At 28.8% G+C, this 17,004-nt stretch overlaps 1 protein-coding gene and 1 pseudogene across 6 annotated transcripts in view; both read left to right on the top strand.

Moving 5' to 3' along the window:
• Positions 1-5,617: 5,617 nt before the first annotated feature.
• LOC145973053 (uncharacterized) overlaps positions 5,618-17,004 on the top strand; it is a 28,548-nt gene continuing 17,161 nt past the window's right edge. For 2 of the 6 annotated variants that reach the window (XM_083102207.1, XM_083102205.1), the window contains exons 1-8: positions 5,620-5,770; positions 5,834-5,915; positions 8,098-8,302; positions 8,624-8,872; positions 8,964-9,065; positions 9,258-9,332; positions 9,464-9,726; positions 9,861-10,020. In XM_083102207.1, the coding sequence (XP_082958333.1) occupies positions 8,107-8,302; positions 8,624-8,872; positions 8,964-9,065; positions 9,258-9,332; positions 9,464-9,726; positions 9,861-10,020 (1,045 nt within the window). In that variant the 5' untranslated portion in view covers positions 5,620-5,770; positions 5,834-5,915; positions 8,098-8,106. Of the gene's footprint in view, positions 5,771-5,833; positions 5,916-8,097; positions 8,303-8,623; positions 8,873-8,963; positions 9,066-9,257; positions 9,333-9,463; positions 9,727-9,860; positions 10,217-12,045; positions 12,154-17,004 lie in introns of those variants that run through there. The other 4 variants (XM_083102206.1, XM_083102202.1, XM_083102204.1 and 1 more) reach the window with 4 other exon arrangements.
• LOC145973052 (uncharacterized) lies at positions 5,926-8,078 on the top strand (annotated as a pseudogene).

Below are 17,004 nucleotides of genomic sequence, written 5' to 3' on the forward strand. Positions count from 1 at the left end.
TTTAGAACAATATGAAGCACTTATTCTTTACTTTCGAGTAGAACAATATGGTGGAATAAATACTGCTTCCGAAATCTATGAGAATTTAATGAATCCCGTGAATAAATTATATTTAGAATTTTTAGAATATGTCTTACCCATTTTTAATAATTTAAATCTTGAGTTTCTGAGTCTCCCAAAATCTATCTCTTATATGATAATGTAGAAGATACTTACCGGACATTATTAAGTTATTATATGAATCCAGAGTATTTAAAAAGAACAGATGTAACACAAATCCAGTATAGAAATCCAGCAAACTATCTGCCTCTTGATAAAATATATTGTGGCCCAAAAGTTGCAATAGCACTAGAAGGAAATAGTTTGTCTAATGAAGAAAAAAAACTTTTTAGATTACGATGTATGGATTTTTATATTAGTAGCGCTCATGAAATTTATAAAAGATTTCCATTCAATTCCCATGAAATGTCAGTACTGAAATTTCTTTCATTCTTAAACCCAGATAAAGTTAATTCACCCGAGACATTGGCACATTTATCTGTAAAAATGCCATATTTAATTACTGATTTAAATGCACTAGATAAAGAATGGAGATCACTCCTCAATATGTCGAATAAATTAGAGACTAAAGATGTAGTAAATTATTGGAAAACAATTTGTGAGAAAAGAAGGGGTGATGAAAGTTTGGCATATCAAGAAATTAATAAATTGGTGTCATATGGTGTCATATATTCTTTTGATATTACCACATAGCAGTGCTAGTGTGGAAAGAATTTTTAGTGCAATTAATCTTAATAAAACTAAAACTAGGAATAGACTGAACAGTATCAGGTATTCTACATTATCAGGTATTCTACATACTAAAAACTTAATAAATGAACATGGCAAAAATTGTTTTAATTTTCAAGTCACTTCCAATATGCTTGAACATCACAACAAGATGATGTATTAATTTTTTGTGCAATATTAAGAATTATTCCAATAAAAGTAATTTAAATATTTGCAAATTAAATTATCAGAGATATATTAAGATTATTATCAGATATATTCTAAAAAATAAATAAAATTATAACGTTTTTTTTTAACTGATTTCATCACTCCGAGAGCAATTTTTCTTTCGTTTCAAACAGCACAATAGTATTATTTGGTGAAAGACTTTTGTTTTGTGCAGTATTATGTTATTTTGTTTCAAATATGGCAATAATATCATTTTGTTAAAGACTTGTGATTTTTGTTTTATGCAATATATTATGTAATATAATATTGTTTCAAACTTAATAGTATTATTTTATAGTTGGTAAAAGACTTGTGATTTTTGTTTTCTAATATTGTTTTGTAATATTATGTTTAATATATTTATAATATTATATATTATATTTTGTGCAAATTTATGTCAATAAAAATAAATTTTTATATAAATAAAGCAATAAAGCATATTAATTTCAATTATTTTATTTTCAATTTTGTCTATAGTCAGTAACTTATGTATTTTAAATCCAGATTTACAATAGGTGATTTAAGCTTTAAGGCCGGCAGGGCTATTCTGTAACTTAACGCATGCGTTATGATATGCTTGTCTTTTTTTTACTTATTAAGAAAGAAAAAGATAGCCATATCGTAACGCATGCGTTAAAAGTTACAGAATAGCCCTGCGGGTCTACAATAGATACAATCAAATCGAAAAATAGTAAAAGGCTTCATGGACCAAGCAATAGGTGTAAAGTATGCGAAAGTATAGATTATTTCAAAATCATATGATGGAACATGTGTAATCATTTATTTAATGTGACAAATGCTGCGTTTCGATCCATATCGGATCCTTTTCAATGTCTGATAACGAAGTAATAACGATCGACATGGAAATACAAGTCAAAACGTAAAGACACAATAATAATATATACATAGGTTTCGGAAACGCAAAAACGCGAGAAATGTGCTGTTTACAAAGTCAAGAGAGTCGAAAGCAGATACGCAACGTAACGGACAATTCAAAATTTTAATTAAATAAAAGCGCAACATAATATTCATGATTGAAGTAACATAAAGAAAAACCGAAAAGAAAAATCACTAATAATTAAATCCACAATATAGCCAAAGAAATGCGCTGCTCACCTCAAAAGCAGAAAAAACGGAGAAATATTCAGGAACGCATGTGTCCAACGTTCCTATCTGATCAAGTAAAAACATAATCCAATAATCCGTTAGTAAATGAAAGTTAATAATCTTGATGGTCCAATCCTTGAAAATGATGGAAAATTGTAAGATAAAGCTTTAAGAGGTGATAGCCTGTAAAAGAAACTAAACAGAGCAACACATCTCAAGGATACACTACGGAGACAGAAATAAAAGAAAAATAAGCAGCGTTTGTCACATTAAATAAATGATTACACATGTTCCATCATATGATTTTGAAATAATCTATACTTTCGCATACTTTACACCTATTGCTTGGTCCATGAAGCCTTTTACTATTTTTCGATTTGATTTTATCATACGGACCATTTTTCATTCATAATTTTCTACAATAGATAATTCCTAAACTTTAAGAAAATGACCAATCGCAGTCGAGTATTCTCCTCAGTACAGTTGGTGAAAAATTATATAAATTTGGTGAAATATTATCAAAGATGGTGAAATTTGGAAACTTTATGCTTAAAAGTTGGTGAAGAAACGTAGTTCTCATCTGGCAACACTGGTCCACGTCCTAATTAAACGTGTCAAACCTGTCGCTAAATGTTTTTATACAAGACAGATTGTAATAAAGTAACTTACAAAAAAAATATTATTGAAATTTTATTGTTAAAAGGAAAAATAAAATAAAAATATGAATTTAGTTTCGAAAAATTATCTATTTATTTATAGCAATATAATTACATAATTATAGATATTTACATTTACAGATTTTACATAATTATAGATAGTTACATAATTAAAATATTTTGTTACAAATATCTAATTATATAAATATATAATTAATATCTGATTCAAGTGTTTCCGAGTTTTCACTTCTATATTTAGAAGGAATATAACATCGTATTTTTTTTACTTAAAAGAAAGTTATGAAGAAGAACACATACGTTACAATCTCTACTTTTTCTACAGCGAGTGCTATGGGATTTAAGTGAACTATGAATCTATTAGCAAGAATGCCAAATGCATTTTCAGAAACTCTTCGTGTCCTGCTTAATCTATAATTGAATATTCGCCTGTTTTGTGTTAAACCACGTTCTGGGTATGGTTTCATTAAATTGATATGTAAAGGAAAAGCATCGTCTCCTACAATTATATATGGCATTCTAAAATTAAATCCAGGCAGATAACTCGGTTGTGGCAAATTCAGATTGTTTTCCTTCAATTTTATTCCTAATGGACTTTCACGAAACACTAGAATCATGAATGCGATCATTCTTACTAATGTCTATAAAGATAAATTTATAATCTGCATCTACTAAGGCCAAAAGAATGATACTATCTCTCCCTTTATAATTACGATATTTAGATCCGTCACTGCGTCGAGGGCGAAAAAAGATATGCTTACTGTCTAAAGTATCAATACAATGAGGGAACTGCCACATGGTTTGAAATTTATCAGCCACAATTTCCCAATCTTCGGGCTTAGATGGAAATGATATGACTTTTTCTTCAAAAACTGTAATGATAGCCTGTAATGTTTTTGGTATAATCTGCGACAAAGAATTTGTAGCAATTCTTGTAGAGAACATGAGATCTTGAAATGAATTGCCAGTTGCTAGATATCGAAGAGTTCCACTCAGTCTCATTCGAGGAGAAATAGCTTCTCTCATTACAGTATTTTCCTTTGCAATATATGGAGTAAATAATGAGAAATAATAATTCCTCCATAACCTCTTCCTGCATACAAATATAATTTTGAAAAGATTTTGAATCTTCAGGTCTACAAGCAAAAAATACAAATGAAACAGTAAAGATAAATAATGTCATGAAAAATTATATTTACCCGAGTTTTTCAAATAACATAGTAAGTACACTGCTACACATATCACGTCGTTGTAATCATTGTCGACTCCATAAACGTCGACAATATTGATTTTGTCATAATTTATCGATAAGTAGAAATAATACAATTGCATTTTTTCTACGTTTCACTGCTGTAATAATGGCTTGCTCCATATTTATTTGTCATTACTGAAAGGATGTTAGTACGAAAACCAGTACGAAAGTCCTCGTCTAAAGTCAAGCGAGCAACACAGTCAGCAGCTATGCCATCAGTGTTGCCGACATAGTAACAAGCATGCAGGTCCAGCTAGTAATCCAGTAGATAAAATAGCACCGTGTGCCGCTGGCTTAATTTAGCGTGTTCTAACTAAAAAATGCTTCCAGCCAAGTCTGTTCTAACATAGTGATGTCAGATCCCGGTCCCGGTAGCATGCGGTAGGACACACACAAGCACATATCATGTACGTGTGTGCTCAGGACTTCGAGCGACGTCGGCCAGTAGAGGAGGACAAACATATTATCTTTTGTCTCTTCTTGCTCGAACTGTACGTATGCTATGCGAGTCTCGAAATCTCGAATAGGCGAGATAATAATGCGACATGCGATGTTTATTATAAATTTTTTCTAATAAACTATTATATATTGTACAAAGTATAATAATCGTGACATATGCAGAAATAATTTTTATACAGATTTGATTTTATATAACAACCCAGACAGCACAAAACGTCCTCAGGATCATCCTGAGATTTATAGGACATTTTAAATTTTCCTGAATATGTCCAGAACATCCTGGGAGATTTATAGGACATTTTAAATTTTTGTACAAATATTTATATAAAGATTTAATGTGCATATATGATTACTTTTAGTTATATAAAATATTTAATTTAATCGTCAATATATATGTAAATATCCCATAAAGATCTATATTTTTTCCTTAAATACTGTGTAGTCTAATTAAAAATACTTAGTATAATAATATAATTTAATAAGAACCTGCAAAATTATTTGCAGTTTACTTTAATATAGAATATTTATAGAATATTTGCATATATAAATATAATTTTATTATGTCCCATAAATATCCATAGGACATCCATTAGAAATGCACTGGATGCTTACTGGTTACTCACTGGATATATATTATATCAGCACAGATCTTCGAAAAACGTTCAGAGGACATTCAGAGGATATCCAGAGGACATCCAGAGACCATTCAGAGGACATCCAGAGGACATCCAAAAAATATCTTCTAGATGTCCTCTGAACGTCTTTCAAACATGTATGCTCCTGTTAAAGATTCAATCTTTTAATTTAATAAAAGCAAGAAAAATAATAAAAAAAATATTCTTATACATATATGAGCAACATATAACAAATATATATTAATTATATATATATATATATATATATATATATATATTTATTTATCATATATTATATATGTTGTTCGTATATGTAAAAGAATATTTTGTTTTTTTATTGTAATTTGCTTTTATTTAATTGAAAGATTGATGATATATTTATATATTTTTTAAAATCAGTAAAACGTGTAAGAAATGCTTCAACTGTTGGATTTGCAAGTAACAAAGACATTGCGCATGCGCAGTATCTTAGCAACGAAAGTAACGAAATGAACGTTCCCGCTTTTTTATATCATTGTGTGCCTGATGATTGTGCTTAGCAGTGCCAATGCTTCGATTGACAATTTTTTATTAATTGTGCCTGTTCAGTGTATAAGTTTATTTTCAAACATAATAATTTTTGTGAATCCTCAAGGAGGAATCAAAAGGTAAGATTATAACATTTACAGTTTTTTAGAAAAAAAGAAATAATATATAATTTAATATTTAAGGTTAAGATGCCATATCCTAACTATAAAAAAACGTTTCATACAATTAATTCTCCAACCCAGCGAAAAATAAGAAAATTAGAAGGTAATATAATTAATGAAACTTTAAATTCTAACATATCATCTAATAAATCAATATTATCTAATGAACCAACATCTGAAATTATTGAGAATGTTTTGGATATATCAATGGATGCAAATTTATCAAACGATAGTGATCTTGAGGAAATAAATCCTGCTTCAAGCAGCGAAAATGAAAACAATGAGTTTTTACCTTTATTAGAGCAAGAATTTTTGAATAATAATGATGATGATACAGATACTGAAAAAAGTGATTTTAAAAGATTTCTTGCCAGTTGGGCAGTTAAAGAAAACATTGCACAGGCATCATTACGTAGTCTTTTAAAAGGAATAAAACAATATACATGTGTTAAATATCATCATGACATACCATCTGATCCTAGAACACTTTTGCGCACACCAAGAAGTACAAATATTAGAAATTGTGGTAGCGGAGAATATTATCATTTTGGTTTATTAAAGGCAATAGAAAATAGGTGTTCATCTCTTTCAACAAATTTAAGTAATATAAAAATAAGTATAAATATTGATGGACTACCATTAGCAAAGTCTTCGCAACAACAATTATGGCCAATTTTGGGTTCCGTAGTACAATCAAAACAAGTTTTTATTATTGGTGCATATTACGGTAGACAAAAACCTTCAAATTCACAAGAGTTTCTAAAAGAATTCATAGAAGAAGCAAAATTATTATGTAATGATGGAATTTTTATCAATAATAAACACATTAAATGTAGTATAGATTCAATAATATGTGATACTCCAGCCAAATCATTTATATTACAAATTAAAGGACATACTGGCTATTCGAGTTGCACTAAATGTATAACTGAAGGTGATTTCCGTTGTAATAAAGTTTGTTTTCCTGAAATAAATGCTTCATTGAGGACAGATCTAGATTTTAGATTAGACTGATGAAAATTTTCATATTGGAACCACAATTGTTGAAGAAATTCCAAATTTTGATCTTATAAATAATATACCATTAGATTACATGCATTTAGTTTGTCTAGGCGTTACGCGACGTTTATTATATTTATGGCTATTTGGCGATAACAGATTTCGTTTAGAAAATAGAAAGTGTCAAAGCATATCATTAAATTTAGAAAATATTTTTAAAAATAATGTACCATGTGAGTTTGTAAGAAAGCCTCGATCACTAACTTATGTGAAATTGTGGAAAGCAACAGAATATCGAGAACTGCTTTTATATACAGGACCTGTAGTTTTTAAAAATTTTCTTCGTAGAGATATATATGATCATTTTGTAACTTTACATGTAGCTATTAGAGTATTATGTTCCAATAAATTACAGGATTTATTTAATTATTGTCAAGAATTATTAGAACATTTCGTTACAGCATTTGCATTAATTTATGGTACACATAACGTTTCTTACAATGTACATGGTCTTATTCATCTTGTAAAAGATGTAAAAAAATTTGGTCCACTAGATAATTTTAGTGCGTTTAAATATGAAAATTATTTACAAACGTTAAAGAAACTATTAAAAAAATATGATAAACCTTTACAACAAATTGTAAGAAGATATTTTGAACATGAAAAAAATAAAGTAGCAGAAAAACTTATGACAAAAGAAACTAATCATTTTACAGTAGATTTGAAATCTATTCATACATTTGGTCCATTAATACATGGCTGTTGCAATCCACAATATAAAATAATAAGAAAAGAAAATATGACTTTACGTATAGATGTACAAGCTGATAGTTGTTGCGCATTAACTGATGGAACTATTGTGTTAATAGAAAACATAGCACATAATAAAGATCTAAATGTAGATGTAATTATAGGTCGAAAATTTTTATACAAGGAAGATTTTTACAACATTCCATGTTCCTCATCTTTATTACAAATATTTAGTGTACATAGTTTAGGTCAATTACAAATGTGGCCAATAAAAAATATTGATACAAAATATGTTAAATTACCACTATTAGAAAATAAATATGTAGTACTTTCATTGTTACATTAATAAATTGAATTTAAAAAAAAAAAAAAATATATATATATATATATATAGATTTTAGTTATTGTAATTAGATAATGTATATTTAATATTTTAATATACTAATTTAACACTTATATATATTTTGTATGTTTAAACGGTATATTGTATATTAAATATATTTCTAAAATATATTTAATATATCTATTACTGCTAGTTTGGAGCTATGGAACAGTATGCCATAGTAGAGTTCATCGATGGACTGCAAATGATACCCTCTTCTTGGATAACCAAAAATAATAAATATGCATATTGGCCTACTTTTACATCAAACGAAAAATTTAGAAAAGCTGTGCAAAAATGTATTTCAAAGATGGATGATTGGCCGCAACATGAAATAAAAAGGATTTTAGCAACTGCAAGTAAGTACATACAAAAAGTAAATTAAATAATTACATTAATATACATAAATAATACGTTAATATAGATAATTAATTGTATTCTTATTTTGTTGCTCATTCAATATTCTTCAATATTAAAATAGTATTAAATATAGTATATGTTTGTAGCATAACTTATAGACAATTTTTCAAAAAATATTTTTACAAACTTATAATACTTACACTTTAGAGTATAATTGTTAAAGTAAAATATATAATTAACAAACATTTTTTTTATTTAAAAATATAAAAATTTTTAATTTTATATTTACTATTTGTTATATATAATTTTATTTTTTTAAGGTACATATGAAAAAGGAATTAAAAAATTAAAAAAAGCAGAATTTATATCAGATTTAAATTCTGAAAGTGAAGATAATGATACTTTAAAAAGGAGTAGAAAATATAGAGCCAAGACTGTTATAAGTAGTGAAGAAAGTTTGAGTGAAGAGGAAAAACGTGTTCGTGTACCATCGTATCCAAAGGTTCCACACAAAAAAAATCTTGATAAACAGTCGTATGAAAATTCAACAATTAAAATGCCATTGAAAAGTTAGTAAAAAGATTTATAGCGTATATTAATATAGTAAAAATATTTATAATATATACATTACAATAATAATTTTACTTATCATTTATATAGATAAAAATGTATCAAAACTGACCGAATATGAAGATAACAATTCAAATATTAACCTAAACAAAACAAATGTAGAAACATTTTCTTCAATAAATAAAAATACAGGTAATCGATAAAAATATGTATAATAATTTTTACAACAATAATTTTTATAATAATTTTATTTTTAGTATCGCGCTTTCAGTATTTTTATATTTTTAGTATATTCAGTAAATTATTATATTTCAGTATTATTAAAATAGTTATAAACTAATTTCATTTTAATATTTCACATTTTTTGTTTTTTTATTCTTATAGGACGTGATTTTAATCAGAATTATGTCAAAGAAAAAGAGTTCAGCTCTGAAACTTATGAAACTGATTCTACAATTTGTAAGTATTAATTTGTATTATTTTGTAATGTAAATTTCCATGTATTCTATATCACATTTGTATGTATTATATATATTTTGTTTTAAAACGTATTTTTTATTATTTTATAATATATTATATACTATTTACAGCAACAACAGATTTTCAACGATATGTTGTACGAAAATTATTGGATATAGACTTCAAAATATCAACAGTACATGAGGAAGAGAAAAATATAAACACTAAATTAGATAGTATACAAAATCAAATCCAAACTTTTGTATTAGATGATGGAGTGAAAAACAAAGATGTTGAAGTAGATTACATGGAATTCTTTCCGTTACAAACATTAGAAGAGCTAGAAAAATTTGAACAACAATTAGTTGAGAATAAAATAAATCGTAAAGCATTGGTATGCGTATTTTGAAAAATAATCTTTAAAAATAATTGAATCGAAAAAATTACTTATTTATATTTTTAATTTCATTTGTAATTATAATTATTTTATTTATTTATAAAAAAATTTATTATTTATTTCATTTTTAGATTACACAAGTGGCACGAATAGGTGGAACGGATGTTAAATCACTTACATTTAACATCTTACGTAGACTTCTGAGTGATTCAGTTGGAAGTTTATATAGCTACATTGGCGGAAAGAAAAAACGTTCATTTTTCGATTTATATTTACGAAAAATTATATTTGGTAAATACAATTTCTATTTATTATTTATAATATTTAAACTACTAAAATAAGTACTTGAGATATTTTTCTGCACATAAAAAATATTGTTAACAAATTCAATTATTTTTTAAAGATTATTTAATTACATCAAATTGGATTTTTCAAAATTATTAAATATTTATTTATACAGGGTGACCCATTTTAACTTAGGCAGCCAAATAACTCGAAAAATAAGCAAGATAGAGAAAAATGTTTTAGACAAAAGTTGTATGGTTTCGAGGGGGCCATAAGATGGTATCATTTGTTTGACCTTGAAGAGTCATTTGAAGGTCACGTGAAGGTCACTTCAATTTTTTTAAATGGAACATCCTATATATTTTTGTACATTCTTGTAGCTCATCTCGAGAGCTTTCCAAAACACTATAATTAAGTACATTTTCGTTAAGTACTTTTTGAGTTATGAGGCTTGAAATAATTTCTTAATTTTACATAAACCGTAAAATATCTTGTAAAATATTCATTTTTCGATTACCTTACCTTAATAGTTTTATGTACAAAATAATGAGAGGAATCAATTGGTGTAAAGAAAACACATAGTTGTTTCGAAGAAAAAATATGTAATTTGCAATTAACAATTCCATATTTTTTCTTAAAAACAACTATGTGTTTTCTTTACACCAATTGATTCCTCTCATTATTTTGTACATAAAAGTATTAAGGTAAGATAATCGAAAAATGAATATTTTACAAGATATTTTACGGTTTATGTAAAATTAAGAAATTATTTCAAGCATCATAACTCAAAAAGTACTTAACGGAAAGGTACTTAATTATAGTGTTTTGGAAAGCTCTCGAAATAAGCTACAAGAATGTACAAAAATATATAGGGTATTCCATTTAAAAAAATTGAAGTGACCTTCACGTGACCTTCAAATGACTCTTCAAGGTCAAACCAATGATACCATCTTATGGCCCCCTCGAAACCATACAACTTTTGTCTAAAACATTTTTCTCTATCTTGCTTATTTTTCGAGTTATTTGGCTGCCTAAGTTAAAATGGGTCACCCTGTATATTATAACATATTAATATACAGGGTGAGCCATTTTAATTAACGCACGCAATTATTTTGGAAACAAAGCATTTTAGAGAAAAATGTTTCAGACAAAAGTTTTATGGTTTCGAGGGGGCCATAAGATGGTATCATTGGTTTGACCTTGAAGAGTTATTTGAAGGTCACATGAAGGTCACCTTCAATTTCTTAAATAGAACCTACTATTTGTCATTGCATATTCTTGTAGCTTATCTCGAGAGCTTTCCAAAACACTATAATTAAGTACCTTTTCGTTAAGTACTTTTTGAGTTATGAGGCTTGAAATAATTTCTTAATTTTACATAAACCGTAAAATATCTTGTAAAATATTCATTTTTCGATTATCTTACCTAAATACTTTTACGTACAAAATAATGAGAGGAATCAACTGGTGTAAAGAAAACACATAGTTGTTTTGAAGAAAAAATATATAATTTGCAATTAACAATTCCATATTTTTTCTTAAAAACAACTATGTGTTTTCTTTACACCAATTGATTCCTCTCATTATTTTGTACATAAAAGTATTAAGATAAGATAATCGAAAAATGAATATTTTACAAGATATTTTACGGTTTATGTAAAATTAAGAAATTATTTCAAGCCTCATAACTCAAAAAGTACTTAACGAAAAGGTACTTAATTATAGTGTTTTGGAAAGCTCTCGAGATAAGATACAAGAATATGCAATGACAAATAGTAGGTTCCATTTAAGAAATTGAAGGTGACCTTCATGTGACCTTCAAATAACTCTTCAAGGTCAAACCAATGATACCATCTTATGGCCCCCTCGAAACCATAAAACTTTTGTCTCGAACATTTTTCTCTAAAATGCTTTGTTTCCGAAATAATTGCGTGCGTTAATTAAAATGGCTCACCCTGTATATAACATATCTTATATAAATTGTATTTATAGTGTATCAAAATTTAATTTTAATTATTCATTAAATTGCAGAATATTTATTTCATTAAAAAGAATTTTGTTTTTATATGTTTCAACAAATTATATATGTGCATACGGAAAATATGCTCTTATATATACGTATATATGTGCGAAAATAAAATTAAAATTAGTTAAACAGAATTCATGTATGTGTAAGTCTAAATTTATCCTTAAATTATCCTATAAAGTACCTCAATAACATATTCAGGATGTATTATGGACGTTTAAAAAATTACAACGTCTTATGGATATCTTATGGACATTCGTAGGACTTTGAAGTAGGATGTCCTGAGGATATTTTTAGGCATAGCATGAGGCGCTCATTTGCTATTCCTCAGGACATCCTGAAAAAGTGTGAGGAATATAACAGGATATCCTCTGCACATCCCGCAAAGAAAAGAGGATGTCCTTAGGATATCCAGAAGATATCCATGTGCTGTCTGGGAAAAAATTTAAAATTGAACTGTAATATATTTTAAATATAAATTAAATAATTAATTTTTATTTAAAATAATTATTAACAATAATTAATAGTAAAGAGAATAATTACATTTGGTAAATGTTTACTTTAGATTACACAGCTCAAAAAATTTTTATTTTCACATATGTTGTAGAGGATACATTCCTAAGTAATACACCGTTTGAATTTTGCGGCGGCCTCTTTTCGTTTCTGAGATATGCACTTTTGAAGTTTCATACTTTTATGGCATCTTTTCGTTATATTCTATTTGTGTTTACATTTTTTGTTTACATTTACTCATCACGGTTTCATATTATATTTTACTTGCGTGTTTATATTTTTTTGTTTACGTTTGCTCGTCGCTTCCATGTCGCTAAGCTATAGAATTATTGTTTAATTTCGCTAAATAAAAATTGTACTTTTTATTTTACCTAAACTTTTAATAAATGTTTGTATATAACTTCCTTCGTTTTGCAAAGTACATGCGTGGACACCGCATGTTCCGCCCCCCCTACGGGAGAGCTCCACTCTTTTGGAAGATATAACCAAACCCAACCCGTGTCTAAAGTGTGGAATATATCTGGCTTCGCATAGGAAGTTGCAAACTTATATAAACTCATGAACTATATGAACCATGTGAAGCGAAATGTCATATATCAAGGTATTTCCCATACTTCAGACACAGGTTGGGTCAGGTTATATCTTGCGAAAGTGGAGCCCCCCCGTAGGGGGGGCAGAATATGCAGTGTCCACGCATGTACTTTGCAAGACAAAGCAAAGTTTATAAATACATATATTCTATTAAATATATTTCTTCTCGAATATACATGATGTGGTAAAATTATATTCTATTCATGAAGCTTTTTTTGTTAATAACTATTTAATAAATAACAATAAGTGGCTAAAATCTTCTGAAAGTTATTTAGAAAGATGACCTCGGGAAATGTAAACTGAAAAATATAAACATATTTAGAATGTGACGAAAAGATGATACAAGTAAGTATAAAATTTCAAAATTGCATATCTCAGGAACGAAGAGAGAGCGCCACAAAATTCAAACGATGTATTACTTAGGAATGTATCCTTTACAATATATGTAAAAATAAAAATTTTTCGAGCTGTGTAACCTAAAATAAACATTTACCTTACATTTTAGTATAAATAATTACGGTATTTTATACTTAATAGTAATTTTATACTTACTTGTATCATCTTTTCGTTACATTCTAAATATGTTTATATTTTTCTGTTCATATTTACCGAGATCATCTTTCTGAATAACTTTCAGAAGGTTTTAGCCACTTATTGTTATTTATTAAATAATTATTAATAAAAAAGTTTCATGAATAGAATATAATTTTACCACATCATGTATGTTTAAGAAGAAATATATTTAATAGAATATATGTATTTGTAAACTTTGCTTTGTCTTGCAAAGTACATGCGTGGACATCGTGTGTTCCGCCTCCTCCTACGGGTGACTCCACTTTCGGAAGATATAACCTAACCCAACCTGTGTTTGAAGTATAGAAAATATCTTGACATATGACATTTCGCTTCACATGGTTCATATGGTTCATGAGTTTATATAGTTTGCAATTTTCTATGCGAAGCCAGGTATATTCCACAATTCAGACATGGGTTGGGTTAGGCTATATCTTCCAAAAATGGAGCCCCCCCCGTAGGAGGGGCGGAACATCGGTGTCCACGCATGTACTTTGCAAAACGAAGGAAGTTATATACACTTATTAAAAGTTTAGATAAAATAAAAAGTACAATTTTTATTTAGCGAAACTAAACAATAATTCTATAGCTTAACAACATGGAAGCGACAACGAGCAAACGTAAACAAAAAATATAAACACATAAGTAAAATATAAAATATAAAACCGTGATGAGCAAATATAAACAAAAAATGTAAGAACATAAATAGAATATAACGATAAAATGACATAAAAGTATGAAACTTCAAAAGTGCATATTTCAGGAAGGAAAAGAGACCGCCGCAAAATTCAAATAGTGTATTATATAGGAATGTATCTTCTACAACAGTGCTGAGACTTACTTGCAACTTTCGGTCAGATTTCTTAGCTTACGCCTACTATTTCCCTCTTATCGCGAGCGGTAAGAGGGAAATAGTAGGCGTAAGCTAAGAAATCCTAACCCTAACCTAAACCCTAACCTAAAGTAAACATTTACCATAATTACATTTAAATATATTTTTAGATATAAAATTCTACTCTTTTAGACTAAGGTGTACGCTTTATTTTTTTTAATAAATGACTTATTAAAATATACTTAAAAATGGACTAATAAAAATAAAATGAAAGCAAAATTAAAATAATAAGTATCTTTTTTATTAAAACAATATTTCATATTACCATCATTTTTTATTTTATAAATGTACGACATACATGTTGCTAGACGAAGACCACAAGAAGATGGTAATCTCTTCCGTCGAAGGAGAAAATATAAAGAATTGTTATTAATTTAATGTTATTGCTTTTTTATAAACACACACATATATTTTTATTATAAAAACATACAAGGGTGTCCCAGACCACCCGTACACCCCTTTTAAAATGAAAATAAATGACTTTTATCAAAAATCGCGAACAATTTTTAAGTAAATCGGGTACGCTCTATCAAATGGTGATATTTTCAACTTTTGACTCCGACCGAAAATACGCCATCCGGATCGGAAGTTGAATTTCTTTAGGGGAACGTGATACTTTTTATTACAGATTCGAATTGTACGTGAAAAAATAAGAAACTTTTGTATCAAATGTTTTTTCTGAAAGTTCCTCTGTCAATCTTACAGTTTCAGTCTTACAGTTACTTTCAAGATCAATTTTAACCATGTTCCCCTAAAAAAAATTCAGCTTCCGATCCGAATGGCGTATTTCCGGTCGGAGTCAAAAGTTGAAAATATCACCATTTGATAGAGCGTACCTGATTTACTTAAAAATTGCTCGTGATTTTTGATAAAAGCCATTTATTTTCATTTTAAAAGGGTGTACGGGGGTGGTCTGGGACACCCTGTATAATAAACTATATTTACCCAATAACTTAGTAAGTTTTGTCATATGTAGACCAATTACAGAATCGTATTAGCATCTTATTAAGACATTACTTTTAAGATGATCTTGAAATAGGATGACGGACTATGTAAATTTTATATATGTAATATGGCGATTTTATATGTTTTATGTTCTTTAGTTTTTGACATTTTGGCTTTATTTCTTTTGACCTTTCAGATGCTACGGTATTTATTGCTTTTCTTCCTCCATTGTTATTCTTTTTTGCAATTACATATATTTTGACTCTTAACATAAAATTCTATGTTAATAACACTCGTCCTGATTAAATCAATGTTCCTCTGCGTACTGGATGTGCTCTACACAAATTTCAAAAAGCTTCTTCTTCACACCTTTAAAATGGTGACACTTTTTTGGACACGTAACGATTGGACACCGAACGATTGGACACCGCACGATTGGACACCGCACGATTGGACACCGCACGATTGGACACCGCACGATTGGACACCGCACGATTGGACACCGCACGATTGGACACCGTTCCACATGGGTTTGCAATATTCCACACGAAACGAGGTTCAACACACACCGCATATGTACACACACACAAGCGCGGGGGGTGCAAGGGGGGGCCTTCGGCCCCCTTCCCGCATCCACCCCGCCGGTAGCAATCGTGCAGTGTCCAATCGTGCAGTGTCCAATCGTGCGGTGTCCAATCGTGCAGAGTGTGTGTCCAATCGTGCAGTGTCCAAACGGAATGCGCCCCCTTTAAAATGCCAATATCTCTTGTAACATGAGTTTATTGCTTTAAGCTGAAGAGCAATAATATTCATCAAATGAATCCGTTGGCTTTGATAGCTATTCTACTTCAGGTTTATCTTCGTCGTTGTGTCCATACTCACGTAGCTGAATATAGATTTCATTTTCATTTGATCCTTCCATCGGTGTTTTTAAATTTGTTTCACGGCAGCTATCGCATTTTATATTTTCATAACCGTAGTGAGTAATATATCCTGCGAAATATGCAATTGCATTTCTTTCATATGTTGAATTAAAGTTTTTCTTCTCGATCATATTCATTACTAGATTGTCGGAATTCTGTTCGGAATATCTAGTAATTTCTTCAAAAGCTTTCGTGATGATATTATCATAGTCGTCATTATCCATTGAATCTATTTCAATTGGAAAAGTAAGTTCTTCTTGTAATGGAATATTGTTTGTTTCCATTTCACCATGGACTACTGACGTACCATCCGTTAACGAATACGTTTCTTGACAAGTTACGTTGCTCTATCGCTTCCATAAATATTCCCACTTGATAAAATGTAACGCAATGTTAACCGTACCATTCTGGCAGTTGGATTACGGTTGAATCCTGCACGTCCTCTAACTTTTCCGAATGTATGTTCTATGGTATCCTGGTTACACAATGCAGTGGCAAGTTTGAATTTTGGATTGTGTTGTTTGATG

Source organism: Camponotus vicinus, unplaced genomic scaffold (assembly GCF_025532165.1).
Source record: "Camponotus vicinus isolate PSW18456_S1 unplaced genomic scaffold, iyCamVici1.0 SCAF_6, whole genome shotgun sequence".
Classification (NCBI taxonomy): Eukaryota; Metazoa; Arthropoda; class Insecta; order Hymenoptera; family Formicidae; genus Camponotus; species Camponotus vicinus.